The following is a 19,521-nucleotide window of genomic DNA, read 5'->3' on the forward strand; positions in this document are numbered from 1 at the left end:
CTTTCACAACCCAAAGTTTACGTTACTTGAGAGTACAGTGGTACCTCAGGTTAAGTACTTAATTCATTCCGGAGGTCCGTTCTTAACCTGAAGCATCACTTTAGCTAATGGGGTCTCCTGCTGCCACCGCACTGCCGGAGCACGATTTCTGTTCTCATCCTGAAGCAAAGTTCTTAACCCGAGGTACTATTTCTGGGTTAGTGGAGTCTGTAACCTGAAGCGTATGTAACCTGAAGCGTATGTAACCCGAGGGTCTACTGTACTGAAAACAGTATAGCCCTCCCGCATTTTGAAAACCCCCTAATTACGTAGAAAGGGAGGAAGCAATATGAATAGCTATAATATCACAGGAAGCATGCATAGAGGCCAAACGAAATTTAGATTCAGGTGCACAGAAAAGATCTGTCAACGACTGTAAAGAAGCACTGAGCTATCGTTTAAACTGCATTGGCCTTTAATTTTGAAGCATGATGCATCAGGTTCTATTAAATGTCACTCCCTAACTTACCAGAATCAACATCACCTTGACCCATGTTTTTGGCAGAAAGTCAAGCTAGCTTAGAAACTGCCTTCCTGTTCAGAATGGAAGCAGTACTTCTAGTAACAAACAGATGCTGAGAGGGGAAATGAAATAAACAGATAACAGTAGCTGTCACCATTATGAACTGGTGAGCTTCGTTTGGGCATCTTGCCAAGCAGTGCTGCCAGTAGAATTGATGCATTTTCTGTATGCCTCATAGGCATATGTTAAGATGCTTTCAGATCAAAAATATACCAGCTCATGGTTGAGGCTATCATAGTTCAGTTCTCTCAAATTCACTGGAGCCCTGTCCATAGCAGTGCTTTTAGAATCTGATATCTAGGTGCGATCCTTGACTACACTTAATGGGAATGTTAATGATCAGTTTCATTGGGATTACAATGCTAATGTAAGATGACAGCTCATTTGTTTTCTTAAAGTGGTCCGGCTGAGCCAATCAGGTTGCAGATAATCTTATTATACCAGTCAGCCCTCGGATTACTTTTGATGAGCTTTTGGAGCTATCATGTGTCATACTTTCCTGCAGGCTGGAGACCGCCTGTGTTTCAGCTGGATAAGGTCAGATCTTAATTTAACTACCAACTGTGTACTTAATTTTAGAAATGCCACATGACCTAGCGATTTGCAAGGCCTATACTTGCATGCTTGAAATTCAGGGCCCAATGAAACAATGGCAAGATTTTGAAAAGGTGAGAAGCTCCCTTTGTCTATAGATTGTCAATTAACCTTATAGTGGTATCTTAAAACTAGGAATAAATCCAAATATAGATTGCGATTAATTATCTTGCTTTGAATAATCCAAGCCTGCATGCTTATTGTCCTTTTCTTCAGTTTTTGGGAGGAAAGCTAATGGCACTTAGATTGTTTATGTGTTAATCAACTCCAATTTACAGTTTTTATCCACATAATATTAAACACCTGTCCAGTGTGCTTAATAATAAAACTATGGTAGCTAGGGATGTTTGTGAGCATCAAAAATTGTTATGGAAAAACACTACTCTTGGAGAACAAAAATATTTAAATATCTTAAAAACTACTGACTTTGAAGTGCTTACCTTTTAGCTGAATCATAACTTGAGAATGCACAAGGGAATTATGCTGCTTATTTCTTTATTTAAAAAGCTTGAAACAAAACAGCATGTTTTCTATCAGTTTTCTTTGAGTAGGGCTATCGGTGTGGGTTGCCCTAAGGCACTTTGTACCACTTTGTAAACTGCTTTGCAAACTTTCTGATGGAAAGCAATATATAAATACTTCAAATAAATAAATAAATATATGGACATGACATAGTGTTGATAGCCAATTATATTCTGGTGACGTGATTCAGTGGGAGCCAAAGAAGCTAGGGGATGGTCAGAAGAGATGATTCATCTGAATATTCTCCTTCCCCCATTCTCTGTATGAAAATTCATATCTGTGTATGGAAAAATACACAGTTTGAGTGTGACAGGGAAGGAGACACAAGGCAGAGTCTGCGCTCTGCAAGCATCTTAGGGTGCTGGCTGTTTCCCCGAAGATCTGGTGTGTAATCAGTGAGCTTTGTCTGTCTGTTGGAATGTTTCAGCTGTGCTTTCAACCTGTATATTTGTAAATAAATGCACATGTTACAAAGCACCAATAAGCTTCCATTGACTTCCTTCCAAAGGAAACTGCCAGTGCTATGCCACTGGAACTTTATTAATTTCTTAGAAGGCAGAACTTTAAAAATATGCTTTAATTTATGAACTGTTAACACAATCCATTATGATACCAATTCAGATCATTTTACCAGTATATCACCAAAAAGATAAAATTGAATATAACATTAACATAACACCGCCTTCCACCCTGCTGTGTTTCCTTGAATGTCTAGCACTTTGTCGCAGGTGAGCTTAACCTAATGTGTCTAATTCATGGGATTTTTGAATGTGATCTCTTTTCTCATTGCTTATTTTAACAGGTCATTCTATAATTGCCTGTGGGTGGAGGGAAGATCTCTCAATTGTTTTCTCTCTCTTTTATATATTGAATAAAGCAATACAAGATTTCAGCAAAATCATCAGTCTGTGTGTCTATTCTGTGCTTACATCTGTCGTGCTAGCCTTTTGTAGCCAAAAGTGTCAAGTTATTAGCAGTTTTCTAGTTTGGGGCACCACCTAGCAAACAGCCACCAATAAGAAAGACATCAAGTCCTTTTACAATAAATTGTGATGTTTTTCCACATATGGAGTTAGAAGAGCTAGCTTAGAATCTCACATACGTAATCACTTTAGAATAAAGAACCGAGAAAATTATCAGTTCATATTTTGTGCAAATCTTGAACATAAATGCTGAACAGGGAAGCTTTGTGTCTTGCTAGAGAGCCAAAGTTGACCAGTTTGGTTGCATAAAATCATTCATTTGCGTGGCCATATGAGTGTTAGTTAAATGTGGAGGTACATTCTAGTGATGAGTGGAAAGTGAAGCCTAAGAGTACTTTGGCATAGGAGCTAGTCATTCTTTAACTTTGTTTTTTCCCCTACTACTGTCTAGAGTTATGACACTATATTTTCTGATATACCTCTGCTTAACCATTAACCCCACTGTACTTAAACAATTAGAGTGCTTTTCAGCACAAGTCATGCAAGATATGACCTCTCGTTTATTTTTGTGGCGTGAGAACAGCTCATAAACCCATGCCAAGAAGATGGAAGGAAATGAGGGCACTGATGAAGATCATCTCACTGGCTATGCTGTTCAGTTTAGCATCCAGGAGTCCCTTGAAAGTGCAAGGAGCCAGCAAACTTCTTTCCCTGATCATGAAGCAAGGTATGTCAGCAATCTTTCAGCCCAGGTCTGAATGTCTGGTGCTGAATGTCAATATTTCACCCCCATATCTCTCCTAATTGGTTAGAAGCTCTGACTGTTGGGTACAATCTCTAGTTATTCTGGAAGAGTAAGCTGTAGGATCCTATGGAGTTGTTTATAATTTAAATTTATGGCCTGTTTTCAATGGTTTGACATGGATACTAATAAACCTAAAAGAACATGCAGTCTATTGAAGAGTGATAGCATTCAGTCAGTTCTTACAAAGGCAATCCTTATTTGGTCCAACCCTCGCTAAAACCAACCACATCTGGCAGGTCTTATAACACTTTTGAAATAGGCTCTGAGAATGCCTCTGCAATCCATTGCTCATAGATGGCATTAAGACGACACCTTTGGTTGGTCTTTGGGATTGCAGTGGGACATATGGGAGGACTAGGAAACATGTTGAGCCCAAGTGCTGAGAAATTAGCAACTCCTTTGCATGCTTCTGTCCTTTTGTGTTGCTCAACATAGATGTACCTCTAACCAGAACCACTGGTACAATGATTTAGTCTGGGGAAGTAGCAGATATATGCAATTAGATAGCAGCAAAGACTCCCAGAGCTTGAGATATTATTTCTCTCTTATGTCTTTCCTATCATTTTTTCCCCACTAGGTTTCTACCAGTCAGCGATCAAAACAGAAAGCTTGTAGCTGCTATAAGAGAAGGTACAAGTACTAAACGACATCACTGTTAAGATGGTTGTATTACCATCAGTTATTGTTGTGAATGGTGGTGCCTTTGGGTAATTGTAGACTCAGAACTTAGTAGTCTAATGGGAGGGAGCTCCTTCAATGGTTATATGTATTACTTCAAACTGTGGTAAAGCTATGCTGCATCTGGGCACTGTTATATACTGAAGTTCTCACCCTGGACCAGCAGGGGGATACTGTAGTTAGTTTTCACTCAGGTCCACATATGCAAATAAGGGATTGAAAGTGACGTTCAGTGATTGCATAGTTACAGAAAGTGGTTACAGTTGCGTTGTAGTGGAGCTCTATAAAAGCAGGCTGGTTGAACCCTTCAGTTCAGTTCTGTTCTGGCCTGTACATAAACAAGAGCTGTTTGAAGAATTGCTGTGTCGTCTGATATGTTCACCCACAACTTAACAGGCATCTTCCTACTCTACTGAGTGGGGCTGTAGACCTCTACCCCAAAAACAGCATCACTGTATTTTTTTGCCAATTAGGTAAAGGTAAAGGTACCCCTGCCCGTACAGGCCAGTCGTGTCTGACTCTAGGGTTGTGCGCCCATCTCACTTAAGAGGCCGGGGGCCAGCGCTATCCGGAGACACTTCCGGGTCACGTGGCCAGCGTGACGAAGCTGCTCTGGCGAGCCAGCACCAGCGCAGCACACGGAAACGCCGTTTACCTTCCCGCTATAAAGCTACTTGCACTTAGGGGTGCTTTCGAACTGCTAGGTGGGCAGGAGCTGGGACCGAAAGACGGGAGCTCACCCCGCCGCGGGGATTCGAACCGCCGACCATACGATCGGCAAGTCCTAGGCACTGAGGTTTTACCCACAGCGCCACCCGCATCCCTTTTTGCCAATTAACCCTGACCAAATTACTTAGCTTAAAGATGTTCTGGTTTTGAAAGATGACCGTTGCTCTTCATGGAGTTAGCCTTTGGGTTTATTTCACACTGGATTATTATTTTTCTTTTGAGGTCGAGTATCAGAGCTTCAAGACTATGTGAAATACAAATATGCTTTGGATGAGGCTGATGAGAGAGGTTGGTTTCCTTTACATGAAGCTGCTGCTCAGCCAATTCAGCAGATACTTGAAGTAATCTTGGATGGTAAGTTGGCACAGGTTAGCAGAGATGGAAAATATTGTTGTGGAGGTGAAATAGATGTGTGTGTAATTAACAAAAAGAATTGACTCGCTGAGGGACGACGACGAATGAGGAGGAGGCGGAGCTGGCACCACAGCATTAAGCTGCTACACACGCCCCCCGGAGGCACCTGGTTGGCCACCTCCGGTGGGTGTGGGCGCCAGGTAGGAGGGGAGGGGGCTAATGCCCCCTACCAGGGGCGGAGCTCGGTCTCCTGCCCACAACCACTCCCCTCTCTTCCAGGGAGGAGAGTCTTTGTGGAGGTGAAATAGATGTGTGTGTAATTAACAAAAAGAATTGACTGTGTGCCTAGATTCAAAACATGGAGTTTTGCACACTCGCCAGTGGGAGAGAGCTCCCAGCAGGGTTTAAAACGCTCCAAGAGTTAAACAGCAGCATAGTGTGGAATGTAAGTTGTTAAACCCTTTTGCATAGCCTATTTCGTCTGCCTTAAAATGTTTGCCTCCTCTTTCTATGCCTCTAGCAATGAACAGACCACACACTTTTAAATTAGTTTAAGATGCTTTCCTTACTAAATTCAAAGGTCTGGTTCATGCATTATTCCATGAAGCATCAGGGAGAACACAGGTAGATTCTGTATTTATTATGTTCTATTATGTTCTATCATGTTGTTGTTATTGCTTGTAAGCCACTTTGGGATTCATTTGAATGAAAAGCAGCATAGAAATAAGTCAAATCAAATTTTCTATTACTCTGTTTCGCAAAGTTGCCTATGGGACGCTCACAAGCAGGATGTGAGAGCAAAAGCTGTCTCCCCATGTTTTTCCCCAGCAACTGGCATTTGGAAGAATGTGGCCTTTAATTCTAGAGTCAGCATATATAGTCATCATGATTAGCAGCCATTGATAGCCAATGTGTATTTATTCTCAGTTCTGGATTTATACTCTCTAGCGCCCTTTCCTTCATGCAGCATTCTGCTACTCAGGCAAGATCTCATTCAGAAGTTGTACAGAGGAGCCTGCTTGGGTTAAGATGAAAGCATGAATCAAATACATACATGTTCTCATAAGACACAAATTAATAAGCAAGCTACAGTGGTACCTCGGATTACATACGCTTCAGGTTACAGACGCTTCAGGTTACAGACTCCGCTAACCCAGAAATAGTACCTCACGTTAAGAACTTTACCTCAGGATGAGAACAGAAATCGCGCGGCGGCAGCGGGAGGCCCCATTAGCTAAAGTGGTGCTTCAGGTTATAACGGACCTCCGGAACGAATTAAGTACTTAACCCGAGGTACCACTGTATTGTTTAATTTTAAAAATATATGTGCATTTTTACAAATGTGGCATTGATACAGGTGTTTGCTTGTTTTTTTAAAAAAAATAATAAATCTAGCGTCTTATAAAGCAATGTGGGAATATAAAACATGCGATGGAGAGACACCGTTGACGTTGGCAGCCAAATCTCGCCATGCAGGAAATGTCAGGACGCTGTTGGAAAAGGGGGTCTGGCCCAATACCACTAACCGGAAAGGAGAGACTCCTCTTCTGATTGGTAATTGCTTCATTAATGGCTTGCAGTGTTTGGGCTTGCTGCTAGTTCATGTAGAATCCAAGGCTGATCACCCTGGAAACTGGACATGCAGCTGGAGAATGCCCTCCCCCCCTCCCAGCTTAATGAACACATTTTATGCCACACAATATGAACACTAAAACCAGTTACAATAAACACGACCAATAAAAACCTAAAAAACAAACAAACCATCTATACAGGAAAAAAGACAGGTCTTGCCCCTCTGAAAGAGGCCACAAGTACTTTAAACCCTTCAAATTAACATCAAAAAGCCCAGGTAAGAAGCAGCAGAAAGCTGCTGTTTCTAAGGATGTGCATTCCTGCCCCGTATCCCATATCCTGTCTCAGAAGTGGTACAGAAAGAAAGAGGAAGCCCTACTCTGCCAATATTAATTTTGAATATATTTTATAAAGGGTTTGGGGAAAAGGTTAGAGGATCACGAGGGAACTTTTGCAAATATGGATGAATGGTGTGCATGCTTTTTTGGAACTATTGCATGTGCATATGTATCGTTGGCCATAAAGTTTATTTATTTTTTGTTGCTCTGCTGCAGCCACCATTGGAATACTGCTCTCAACAGGTTGGTTGGGATCAGATTTTGCCCTCTGACCAAAAGTGATTTCCTGCCTCTGCTATACTCACCTACGTTAGAATAAGTCTCATTGAACTTAGTGGGGTTGCGAGGAGTGCAGAATAAGGACAATATCGAAAATGTTTCATCTCTTCTTTTTGTCTGTTTCAATCTGTAAGCAACAAAACAGGGCTCGTATGAAATGGCTTCCGTTCTGATTGAATTCAATTGTACCGTCAATCAGCCATGTGTAAAACGTTGGTCGGCAATGCACGAAGCGGCGAAACAGGGTCGCAATGACATCATTGCTCTGCTGCTGAAGAATGGTGGCAACGTGCACCTAAGAGATGGATTTGGAGTAACTCCTTTAGGTGTAGCTGCTGAATACGGCCACTGTGATGTGCTGGAGCATCTCATTCATAAAGGTGGGTTTGTACTTCAACAGGTAGCAGTTTACGCTGCAGCAAGGCTCTCTGTTTCTGAGCACAACTCAAAGTGTAGGTGCTGACCTTTAAAACCCTAAATGGCCTTGGCCCTGTATACCTGAAAGAGTGTCTCCACCCTCATTGTTCAGCCCAGACACTGAGATCCAGCGCCAAGGGCCTTCTGGCGGTTCCCTCACTGTGAGAATTGAAGCTACAGGGAACCAGGCAGAGGGCCTTCTTGGCAGTGGCGTAGCGTGGGTTGTCAGCACCCGGGGCAAGGCAAATAATTTGCGCCCCCTAACCCGTGGATTTGCGCCCCCTAACCTGTGGATTTGCGCCCCCTAACCCTAACCCCCAGATGTTGCGCCCGGTGCGGCCGGCCCCCCCCTGCACCCCCCACGCTACGCCACTGCTTCTTGGCAGTGGCTCCTGCCCTGTGGAATGCCCTCCCATCAGATGTCAAGGAGATTAGTAACTTTATAACCTTTAGAAGACATCTGAAGGCAGCCCTTTATAGGAAAGCCTTTTAATGTGTGATGTTTTATTATGTTTTTATTATGTTTATATATGTTGGAAGCGACCGAGAATGGCTGGGGCAACCAAGTCAGATGGGTGGGGTACTATTGTTATCATCATCATCATCATCATCATCATCATCTCCTTCAAGGCCTTTAGGTGCTCCTTTCAGGCCACATCTGTCCAGGGAACAGAAATCTAGGATGATATCTATGTCATGATTAACTTGCATTCATTGATTTCAATGGGTCTGACTTGGGCTGCCCCTAGTATCACTACACCTCAAATGAACCCTAATAGAAGAAGATTCCTGCTGGATCAGGCCAGCAGTCCATCTAGTTCATCATCTTGTTCTCACAGTGGCCAACCACATGCCCATGGGAAGTCCACAAGCAGAACCTAGCCAGGATCTCTGAGGGCATAGCCCGAATCTATTCAAGTCCACTTCTGTGCTTACCCATCCTAAACTCCATTTAGGAACATACCGTAGGTAGCTGCCTTAGATGAGTCAAATAGTCATTCTAAGTAAAGGTAAAGCGAACCCTGACCATTAGGTCCAGTCGTGACCGACTCTGGAGTTGCGGCGCTCATCTCGCTTTATTGGCCTAGGGAGCCGGCGTACAGCTTCCGGGTCACGTGGCCAGCATGACTAAGCCGCTTCTGGTGAACCAGAGCAGCGCACGGAAAGGCCGTTTACCTTCCCGCCAGATCGGTGCCTATTTATCTACTTGCACTTTGATGTGCTTTTGAACTGCTAGGTTGGCAGGAGCTCACCCTGTCGCGGGGATTCGAACCGCCGACCTTCTGATTGGCAAGTCCTAGGCTCTCTGGTTTAACCCACAGCGCCACCCGCGCTCTGTCATTCTATTTAGCCAGGAAAAAACTAGTTTGGTGTAATGAGATAGAGTGTTGGACAGACTGGGAAGACCTGGGTTCAGTTATTGGCTCAGCCTTGAACATCTTTGTCTTTGGGCATGTCACTGAATTTCCCTCACAGGGTTGTGTCTGAGTTTATAATGGTATAATCTATCTATCCATAATGCATTGACTTTCTTCAAGTAAGAACAGTATACAAAAAGAATTGGAAAAACCCAACCGTAGATATCTCCTCTTTGTACCACGTTAACTGTTCATAAAATGTCGAGGAGAGAGAAAAGTAATAGTGCTTTGACAATTTGTGACACTGAGATTAAGATGTGGCATTACACGGGCATTTAAATATTGCGCTATATAAGGCAGTACAAGGTCACATAGGCACAAAACCTCATTTCTTTGGTTTTGCTCTCTATACCTGAATCCTCATTATACTCAGGAGCAGTGGACTCTTTCAAGTATTTGGTATTGAAGTACTGTCCCCAACCAACTGTTCCTCAATTAATTTCGATTTGTAGCCTTTCTCATCTGAAAAGGCTCCTTGGGGTATTTTAAAAGCAAGCAAGATATAAAATATATATCGTCCTCCTCTGCTCTCAACCTTTAGCTTAGCCCCTAAAGTACACCTCAAATTAAAGCTGATTACATTGCTCCTGGTAAAGTTTTAGGACTGGTCCCACCAACCCTCAAGCCTATAAAAAACTCATCATGCCTGTCATGAACCAGTATGCTGTAGTGGTTAGAATGATGGACTAGGACCTGGGAGACTAGGATTCAAATCTTTTCTGAGCCGTGGAGCTCACTGGGTGACCTTGACCCATGTGACTGTCTCAGCTTACTTCCTTCTCAGCATTGTTGTAAGGATAAAATAGGGAGGGTGAGACCTTGCATGCCACTATGAACTCTCTGTAGGAAAGGTAGTATGTAAATAAAAATGTAATTTAAAAATGTAATTTTAATGCAGCTCTTAGGCCAAAATGAAAATATAACCCAAACATCGTCGATGAACCATTTCTCCCTTAATTAAATACTGCATACTATTCCCTTTTTGACTCCCAGTGTTGTTGAGTTTAAATTCAATTTCAGCCCTGTAGTGAAATAGTAAACTAGAAGACACAAATGAGCAACTGCCAAGTTGATGTGACAATTCTATCACAGAGCACCTTGATAACGAACATTTATTTTTGTTTCTGGTTGATTTCTGTGCCTGCAACAGAGAATCACAACAATATTTTTATCTCCCCGGCACACCACAAAGGCATTTAAGTTTTTAGCTTATTTAAAAGTGGAAGAGTTGCAGTCATTCCATTCCAAGTATACCGATAACAATTGCAAATAAATCAGTCTCTGAGGTGTATGGGTCAAAATAGAAGTGGTGGTCAAATCCTGCAAAAAAAAAAAATGTGCTCACCCTTAAAACGCAAGTGATTGTCACTTAAAGAAGAACATATCTCTTTAATCTCTTCAAATGTTCTGTTCTACTCTGAGGCCGTTTTGGAATTCAGGAAATAATAAACAGGAGAAGAAATTGCTGCCCTTTTTAATGCAAGTATTTACTTAATATTGTTTTGAATTAAATGGTTGGTTTGTCTTCCTCCGCTAGGTGGCGATGTTTATGCTACAGCTGATGATGGCTCATCGATATTGTTTGAAGCAGCTGGAGGTGGCAATCCAGACTGCATAACTTTGCTGTTGGAATATGGGGGAGACGGTAATTTGCCTAATAAGGCAGGGCAGCTCCCTATACACAGGGCAGCGTACGAGGGGCATTATTTGTGAGTATTCTTCCTTTCGCTCTCCTGGCTCACATATATTTGTGTCAAAAAGAATAGAAATGTTTTCGTTTTGGATTTTAGTTGTACAGTACTTCGGTATGTATGTGCCACTACCAATGTATGTGACACCATAGCATTATAATAAAAGCCAAAGAAGGTGCCAGGGTCCTGCCCAAATGAGCTTAAAGTCTGCGGCTGCATCCCTATGCACATTTACCTGGGAAATAAGCCCCAGTGAACAGGGGGCTTCTATTCTAAGAAAACTATTCTACATAAAGGGACGTGGGTGGCGCTGTGGGTTAAACCACAGAGCCTAGGACTTGCTGATCAGAAGGTCAGCAGTTCGAATCCCCGCAGCGGGGTGCTCAGTCCCTGCTCCTGGAAATGCACCTTGAGACCTTTTCAAGTAGAACTGAACTTTACGACCTCAGTGAGCTACAGGTCCTCTCATAAAGAATCAAGTGTCAAGCTGTATGTATAATTATACCTTTAACACAGATAGCGGACTTTACTTATCAGAACATATTATAAAGCCCACAACTGAAAAGTAGCAAAATAATAGTGTACACAACACCTCGTTCCAGCACTGAAACAAGAGTCGCTTTTCTGATGGCAGAAAAAGTGTGGCAGCTGTTGTGTTTTTCAGATTCCCCGTTAAATTCATTTTCTGCCCTTAGGGCCCTGAAATTCCTAATTCCCGTGACATCCCAAACTGCAATCCGGAAAAGCGGGCAGAGTCCCATGCACTCGGCGGCAGATGGCCAAAATCCACAGTGCCTGGAACTCCTCCTTGAAAATGGTTTTGAAGTCAACGCCACCCTGGCAGAGCACATTTCTAAAAGTTACGACGACGAAAGGAAAACGGCGCTTTACTTTGCCGTTTCCAACAACGACATTCTGTCCACCGAAGTATTACTGCAAGCTGGCGCAGACCCAAATAAAGACCCTCTCAACTGCCTCCTCGTGGCCGTGAGAGCTGGCAACCACGAAATCGTCAGGTTGCTTCTTTCTTACGGAGCAAACGTCAACTGCTACTTTAACCTTGTGAATGACACCCATTTCCCCAGCGCTATTCAGTATGCCTTGAATGACGAGGTGATGCTAAGGCTGCTGCTGAATCACGGATACCTTGTGGATCTGTGTTTTGACTGCATGCATGGGGACATCTTTGGAAATTCTTTCATATGGTCAACTCCAGAGGAAGAGGTGTTACCAGGATGGACATCTTGTGTCATTAAAGATAATCCAGTAAGCACATTCCAGGATTTTCTATTCTACTCTGTACTACTCTTAATTGAAGGGACGCGGGTGGTGCTGTGGGTTAAACCACAGAGCCTAGGACTTGCCGATCAGAAGGTCGGCGGTTCGAATCCCCGCGACGGGGTGAGCTCCCATTGCTCGGTCCCTGCTCCTGCCCACCTAGCAGTTCGAAAGCACATCAAAGTGCAAGTAGATAAATAGGTAACGCTCTGGCAGGAAGGTAAACGGCATTTCCGTGCGCTGCTCTGGTTTGCCAGAAGCGGCTTAGTCATGTTGGCCACATGACCCGGAAGCTGTACGCCGGCTCCCTCGGCCATTAAAGCGAGATGAGCGCTGCAACCCCAGAGTCAGTCACGATTGGACCTAATGGTCAGGGGTCCCTTTACCTTATTCTTAATTAACATTTTAAATCTAGGGTTTTATATTGGCTACTGTTATAGTTAAGATTGTAAGCATTTCTCTATTACTAGTGCCTGCTTCCAACGAAAAATGGAGCAAAGGGGATAGATTTTTATGAATAATCACCCCTTCCTCTATTTTTAGCCATGATAACAAAGTCCAAGTATAGAGTGAGGCTGATGCTGCTAGCTAAGGGCTATTGTAAGAAGAAAATGTTGGCACGTGTTTTGTGTTCTTTCCTCAGCTGATAAGGATGCTTAGGGATGCGTACATAACACGGGCCCATTGGTCTAGCTTTCTAAAATCACTTAGGCCAGAGTACGTAAATTCAAACCAGCTGATTTAGTGTCACTGACTGCATAGGAACCTGATCTTATCACCCATTGGTAAAAGGAATACTAAATGAACAAATGATATACATTCAATTGGCGCATGGTGCTAGGAAGAACTTTTGCTGGAACATCACCAATATTATGTGCAGTGCTATGTGGGCAACAAAGCTATCCCAGACACAAAATAGCTCAAATGTAAAATAATATTAAGGTGGTACCAGTGGAAGCCGGAAGAGACCACTGGTAGTTCCAGTACTTGGTATCCTAGTTGCCTCTTGGGTGCTAGGTGCAAAGAGGTCTGTCCTGTGTCTGGCTGACCTTATATTAGTTCCTAGATTCAGGGAAAGATGTGATAGGTTTGTTTACCTCTGCCATCTTTCCTGGTCATAAGAAATCAGCATTACTACAACAGTGCAAGAAAATCTTGTTAATCTTGTTAATCAGTATGAAAGGCAATACTAGTTTAACAGCTTTGTTAATTGGGTTGCTCACAGGGCAAACACAAACAGATGTCAAATAATATATCTGTTTTCATTTCAGAATGTAACATCCCAATATCTCTCAAAGACACGCAGAATAGTAGAAGTTAAAGATGGCATTTTTTCTTTTAAGAATTCTCTGTGTATCTGAAGAAGTGTGCATGCACACGGAAGCTCATACCCAGAACAAACTAAGTTGGTATCTAAGGTGCTACTGGATTTTATTTATTTATTTATTTATTTATTTATTTATTTATTTATTTAGACTGCTTCAGACCAGAATTCTCTTCAGTCTCTTAAAGCAAAGTGCCATAGTTCTTGGATTATTGCATTGTATTTTATCATGATATATTTGTGAATTCTGCACAGTTTTATTGCAAGGACATATACCTTGGGAGATTTAAAAAATAACACTGGATATATTTCGTTTCAGTTCTGTGACTTTATCACCGTTCCTTGGATGAAACATTTAGTAGGACCCATCGTTCGTATTTTGATAGATTACATGGATTATGTTCCCCTTTGCACAAAACTTAAGTTTGTCCTGGAGACCCAGAAAGAATGGGCAGAGATCCAGCAGATATTAGGTAAATGTGCAGTCCTGGCTTGGAAATATGCATGTTGTTGAATTCTGTAAATAATAGCTGGACCACATTTTTCGTAGATCCAAAAGTGTGTATTTTAGGTCACATGAATATGTTCTCTCAGTAGCCCCATTTATTTCCGAGGGATTATATATCCCCTGATTTTAAGCATTTTTACTTAGAATAAAGAGGATTTACTTCCATATAAATGTGTTAAGAATCAGGAGAATAGCGGAGGGAAGTCTAGTAATACTCTGCCCAGCAAAAAAAGATAAGAACTCAGATGGAGGGATCAGTCTTGGGATGTGTGGGATTGTCAGAGTGGATGTAGCAAGGGAGAGAGCTTGCTTTGTAACCCCTGATGTGGAAAAGAAAAGAAATATTATGGGTTGCATTCAGCATAGTGCTAAGGTACGCAGTCCATCGGTGCAGGGGTTTCTCCTTCCGCAACAGAATGATCTCCACCTGTGATTTCCCTAAAACCTTGAGCAGATTTGGGACAACGCAGGACACATGAGGGGGATGAGTGGGGTGGGAATCCCAGTGCACTAGTGGTAATCCATATGTGAATGTGGTTTAATTTGAATATTGCCCTTTAGAAACTCTATTGGTAAAAGCAGTGAGCCACAAAAAAGCTTGCTTTCTTCCTAGTGGTCCAGCAATAAAAGTGCTGGCATGTTTGCAAAGCTAAGCAGGGTCTGGTATGGTTTCAGCTTGGATGGGAGACTGCCGTGTTGATAAATACCTGCATTGCAGAGGGTTAAACTAGGTGACAAACCCCCCTTTCCAGCTCTATGCTTCACCTGACCTGCATAATCATTAGTTTTTATAGCATCATGCATGAATGGGCAAGGTATTAAGCAGAGTCGCTAAGCCGTATGCCATAAGCCATTATGTCATAGCAGCACATAAGAAATGGGTATTAGTGGCAAAAACAGCAGTATTTATTAATTTTATTTATTTAGAGAATTTGCACCCCACTCTTCAGCCAAAAAAGGGCTCCCAGAGTGGCTTACATTTCAGTCAGTTAAAACAAGACAGTCCCTGCCTGCATTGCTCATCGTCTTAAAGAAAAACAACACACAAGAGGAAAGGGACAGGGAGGGCAGAGGAAAAATACGCTACATATTGTTAAATAGATGTATTTTTTAGGTTGTGCTGGCATCGTATTTGCTATGTGCTGTGCTAGTTGGTTGTAGTGAACTGATTTCCCTCCCCATGCCTCTTAGATAGTCACTAAGTTTATGGGACATATTTTCCATTGCATTTCCCTCTTTTGTTTCATTTTCATCTTCCAGAGAATCCTCGCCCGCTAAAGCATTTGTGCCGCCTGAAAATACGTAAATGTATGGGACTGGAGGGGACACAGAAGCTGCGGTCCATGAACAGGCTTCCCGTTCCGCCAGTTCTTAAAGCCTATATCCTCTACAAAGAGTATGATCTTTATGGAAGGGACCTACATTTGCCGTGATTTGCAGAATCCAGACATTAACACATTTACTTGGAAGTTAAATTTGGAGTAACCATAAGGACGCCAGAACGGTGAACTATGGCTTTGGATCCAGAAGCTATCTTGCATGTTGTGTGAGGCAAGTGAAACTAAATTCAGATACGTTCTTCAAAAACATGAGAGCTGCTGTCACATGTTAACCCCTTATAGCACTGTGTGAACTCTTGCACAAACTCCACAAACTTAGTTTCACTCGTGGTTCCTTGGCACCAACATTCCTTCTCTCTCTCCCCCCCCCCCCCCCCCGTATTTCTACAAAGCCATATAAATTTGTGCTCTTCCTGTGATACAAATAACTGCCTCTCTCAATACATATTGCAATTAAATTCTGTATATTTTCACATATCCATCCTACAACGCAGTTATTTTTTCTTTCCTTTTTAAAAAATAAAAATAAAAATTGAACCTGATCTTTGGACTCCACTCCAGCTCTAAGCATTAATACATCTAACACTTGGTACCCAAACCAGAAATAAAACACAAAAGAAAACACCAATATTCAGGCATGATCTGTACCCATGATTCTTGGGTCTAGGAGGATACTGGAAGTCTCCCTTCTTACGATCTTCACGTGGAATCCCTTTGGACCTAGCTTTGCCACTTCTTCACCCGCCTGTGAACACCTCACTATAAAATGTTCAATTCTTAAACAAGGCAATTACAGCATCTAAAGGAAAAAGGGAGCAACACGGCATTTAATGTAGAAAACTAGCGATCCAGCTATTTGACTAATAACAGTTCACTATTTTTATGCGAATGCACAATGATTCGCTATTGACGGGCGAGATGCAAATAATTTGCTGTTAAATGTCATTTGAGTCCTTTATCGACAAAGATCCAAGGCAGCTTATAAGAAAAAAGGGTATACAAAATGCAGGATACAATGCAGGAAAAACAGCAAGTTATCCATATAATACGAGAGCTGATCACCCCATAAAAATTGACAGAACTGGCCCTGGTACAAAAACCAACAACTGGGAATTAATAAAGCAGCCCATTTCAATCTAGATGTTGGATATATCTGGAGTATCCGTGTTGGGGCATACAAAGCATGCCTGATGTGTTTTATTTTAGTCCCCTCCAATTTGTATGTGCTTAAATTATCCCTGTTGACAGCGCCAGTAGCAACCTAGCTGAATGATACGCCTATGAGGCATGTGGTCATAATCTCTTGCTGACTTGTGCCTATTTTGGAGGAAGAGAGACACGGTATGGCTATGGTACAAGACCAAAGTACTAGGCCCCAAGGTTGTTGGAGGCAAACACTGAATTATTTGTGTGTTGCGGGGTGGGGGTAAACTTAAGGGAAACTGAGAGTGTCAAATGAGAAGTCAGAAGAGATGAAGGACAGGCATACAATACCACATAGATCCCTGGCTGGAATAAGTGAAAGCATACCCTCCACCATTTCTCCAATGAAAATAGGGACATCCTATTCAATAATAATAATGATGATGATGATAATTTTATTATTTCTGCACTGTGCATCTGACTGGATTGTCCCAGCCACTCTGGTTGGCTTCAACATACGTAAAAACATAATAAAGTTATACAGGGCTGCCTTCAGATGTTTTCTAAAGGTTGTATAGTTACTTACCGTATTTTTCGCTCTATAACACGCACCCGACCATAACACGTACGTAGTTTTTAGAGGAGGAAAATCCGTAGGCATGCCACCCATAGGCATTCCCTCCATAACACGCACAGACATTTCCCCTTACTTTCTAGGAGGAAAAAAGTGAGTGTTATGGTGCAAAAAATACGGTATATCCTTGGCTCAGGGTGTTGCATAACTCCATACCCTCCCAACATTTCTCCAATGAAAATGAGGACGTCCTCAGGAAAACAGGGGTGGGTGGCACTGTGGTCTAAACCACAGCGCCTAGGGCTTGCTGATCAGAAGGTCGGCGGTTCGAATCCCCGCAACGGGGTGAGCTCCCGTTGTTCTGTCCCAGCTCCTGCCAACCTAATAGTTCGAAAGCACATTAAAGTGCAAGTAGATGAATAGGTGGGAAGGTAAACAGCGTTTCCATGCACTGCTCTGGTTCACCAGAAGTGGCTTAGTCATGCTGGCCACATGACCTGAAAGCTGTACACCGGCTCCCTCGGCCAATAAAGCGAGATGAGCGCCGCAACCCCCGAGTCATCCGTGACTGGACCTAACGATCAGGGGTACCTTTACCTTTAAGGAAAACAGGGACATTCCAGGATCAAATCAGAAACCGGGGCAGCTTCTGTAAATCCGGGACTGTCCCTGGAAAGTAAGGTAAAGGTAAAGATCCAGTCGTGGCTGACTCTGGGGTTGCGGCGCTCATCTTGCTTTATAGGGACACTTAAAAGGTCTGATTGTTTTTACTTTATGCAAAGCCTCCTTTCTAACTAAGGATCTGCCATGCTGCTTTTGGCCATCTCCTTCAGTTGCCAAAATTGCAAAGGAAGGGAGCCCCGCAGACTCTCAGGATCAGCCTCTCTCAGTGCACAACTGTGTTTCTGGGGTTGTGAGCGAAAGATTGCACCACTAAGTGCCTTGGCATGAAAAGTCATATAATTACAGCATCCTACTTCCACACCCAAAAGTTACATTATAGAAACGAGTAATTAGTGTTTGTCAGGAAAATAGGTCAGTAGGAGGGGGCTGTGTGAATGTGAACAATACACATTCAGCTCAAGTGAGAATTATTTGGGTATTTCTTCTTTAAATAACACCCTAGCATGTACCTAGGGTGGGAATTTTGGTAGCACGCAGAAGTATTCAGCAATAATAGAGGGTACCACCCACTAGGTTTCTTCTGCTGTGTATTATCAGGCAAGAGCCTTTAAAATGAATTGTGATTTCACAGGAACAGAGTCATGGTACAGAGATGGAGGATGTAGCCCATCAGATATTGTGTGATGGCCTGGGATTCCGATTCGGAGGATGAAACAGAGGAATCCCAGCCTGCACAGGAGTCCCCGCCTCCAGGGCCGGCTGAACTGGGGCAAGGCCTAGAGGCTGAAGAGCCTGCACCTGTGGCAGTGCAGCAGGAGCTGGCCCCAGGTGAAGTCCTCCTGGCCCCAGAGGAGCCTGATGACTCAGTGGCCACAGGTGAGCCTCCTCCAGGGCCCAGTAACCCTTTGGCCTCTCCTGATCTGCAGAGGCTTAGGGCAGAGAGGCGAAGGGAACTAGTTGCCTCCAGGAGGAGTGCTCGCCTTAAGGCCAGAGTAGGCGGGGCTCCTGGGGGTCGGGACCGCCCCTGACCTTAGAAGAGGATAAAAGCCCACTCATCCCGGCCCCAGGTTGCGGGAGCAACGTCGTTGTTGGCTTCGGACCTTCCTGTGATCCTGATCCTTGCTCGGCCTCCTGTTCCTGACTAACCGGTACTCCTGTTCCCTGCTCGGCTTCCTGTTCCTGACTATCCAGTACTCCTGTTCCCTGCTCGGCCTCCTGTTCCCGACCATCCGGTGTTCCTGTTACCTGCTCAGCCTTCTGTTCCAGCGTTCCTGTTCCCCGCCCGTCTCTCTGCATCGGACTTCGCCCCGCTTCGTGTGGACTCTGCTACACTCACGGTACCTTACCCCCGGGACCAGCACAGTGGTGCCCCGCCACACCCGCACTCCCCCTTCGTAGGGGTGCGTTCGGGAAGAGCCAGAGGCCATGGAGGACCAGGCGGCTGCACTGGTGACTTTGGCCCAGGAGAACGAGGCCTTAACTCACACCGTGCAGCAGCTCAGTGACGCGGTCGTGGCACTTCAGCAACGCTTAGAAGCCCTACCGGCTCCTGGGGCCGACGCCCCGACTCCTGGCAAGTACCCAGTGGCTTTGCCTGAGAAATTTGATGGAGCCCCGGCCAGCTTTCCTATGTTCCTGGCCCAGGCCAAGCTATATATTCAGGGGCGAGCCCGGAACTTTCCTGACGACCGCACCAAGGTGCACTTTTTGATTAGTTTGTTAAAGGACCAGGCGGCCAAGTGGGCGTTGCCGCTACTCAGGCAAGACTCCCCCTTGCTGGCAGACTATACGGGGTTTTGCAATCGTTTGGAGGCCGCGTTCGGCAACCCCCAGAAAGGGAGTCAAGCC

The 19,521-nt window shown here is 43.7% G+C and overlaps 1 protein-coding gene across 3 annotated transcripts; it reads left to right on the plus strand.

Moving 5' to 3' along the window:
* Nucleotides 1-750: 750 nt before the first annotated feature.
* ASB15 (ankyrin repeat and SOCS box containing 15) lies at nt 751-15,874 on the plus strand. Of its 3 annotated transcripts, none has more exons than XM_081211653.1 (10): nt 751-1,099; nt 3,185-3,328; nt 3,984-4,036; nt 5,036-5,167; nt 6,563-6,721; nt 7,491-7,736; nt 10,729-10,900; nt 11,578-12,148; nt 13,804-13,957; nt 15,253-15,874. In XM_081211653.1, exons 2-10 carry the CDS (start codon nt 3,207-3,209, stop codon nt 15,423-15,425), a joined length of 1,782 nt encoding a protein of 593 aa, XP_081067779.1. In that variant the 5' UTR covers nt 751-1,099; nt 3,185-3,206; the 3' UTR covers nt 15,426-15,874. The 3 variants fall into 3 exon arrangements, with proteins under 3 accessions (XP_081067779.1, XP_081067778.1, XP_081067780.1); XM_081211652.1 differs by having other exon boundaries at nt 1,090-1,230; XM_081211654.1 differs by lacking the exon at nt 13,804-13,957 and having other exon boundaries at nt 1,090-1,230; nt 15,253-15,405.
* The last annotated feature ends 3,647 nt before the right edge of the window (nt 15,875-19,521 follow it).

Source organism: Podarcis bocagei (assembly GCF_964188305.1).
Source record: "Podarcis bocagei genome assembly, chromosome: 10".
Classification (NCBI taxonomy): domain Eukaryota; kingdom Metazoa; phylum Chordata; class Lepidosauria; order Squamata; family Lacertidae; genus Podarcis; species Podarcis bocagei.

Coding starts and splice junctions, on each gene's coding strand:
- ASB15 (XM_081211653.1), top strand. CDS start 3,207: ATGGAAGGAAATGAGGGCACTGATGAAGATCATCTCACTGGCTATGCT. Junction 4,037..5,035: donor TGTAGCTGCTATAAGAGAAG/GTACAAGTACTA, acceptor TTTTCTTTTGAG/GTCGAGTATCAGAGCTTCAA. Junction 12,149..13,803: donor GTGTCATTAAAGATAATCCA/GTAAGCACATTC, acceptor ATTTCGTTTCAG/TTCTGTGACTTTATCACCGT.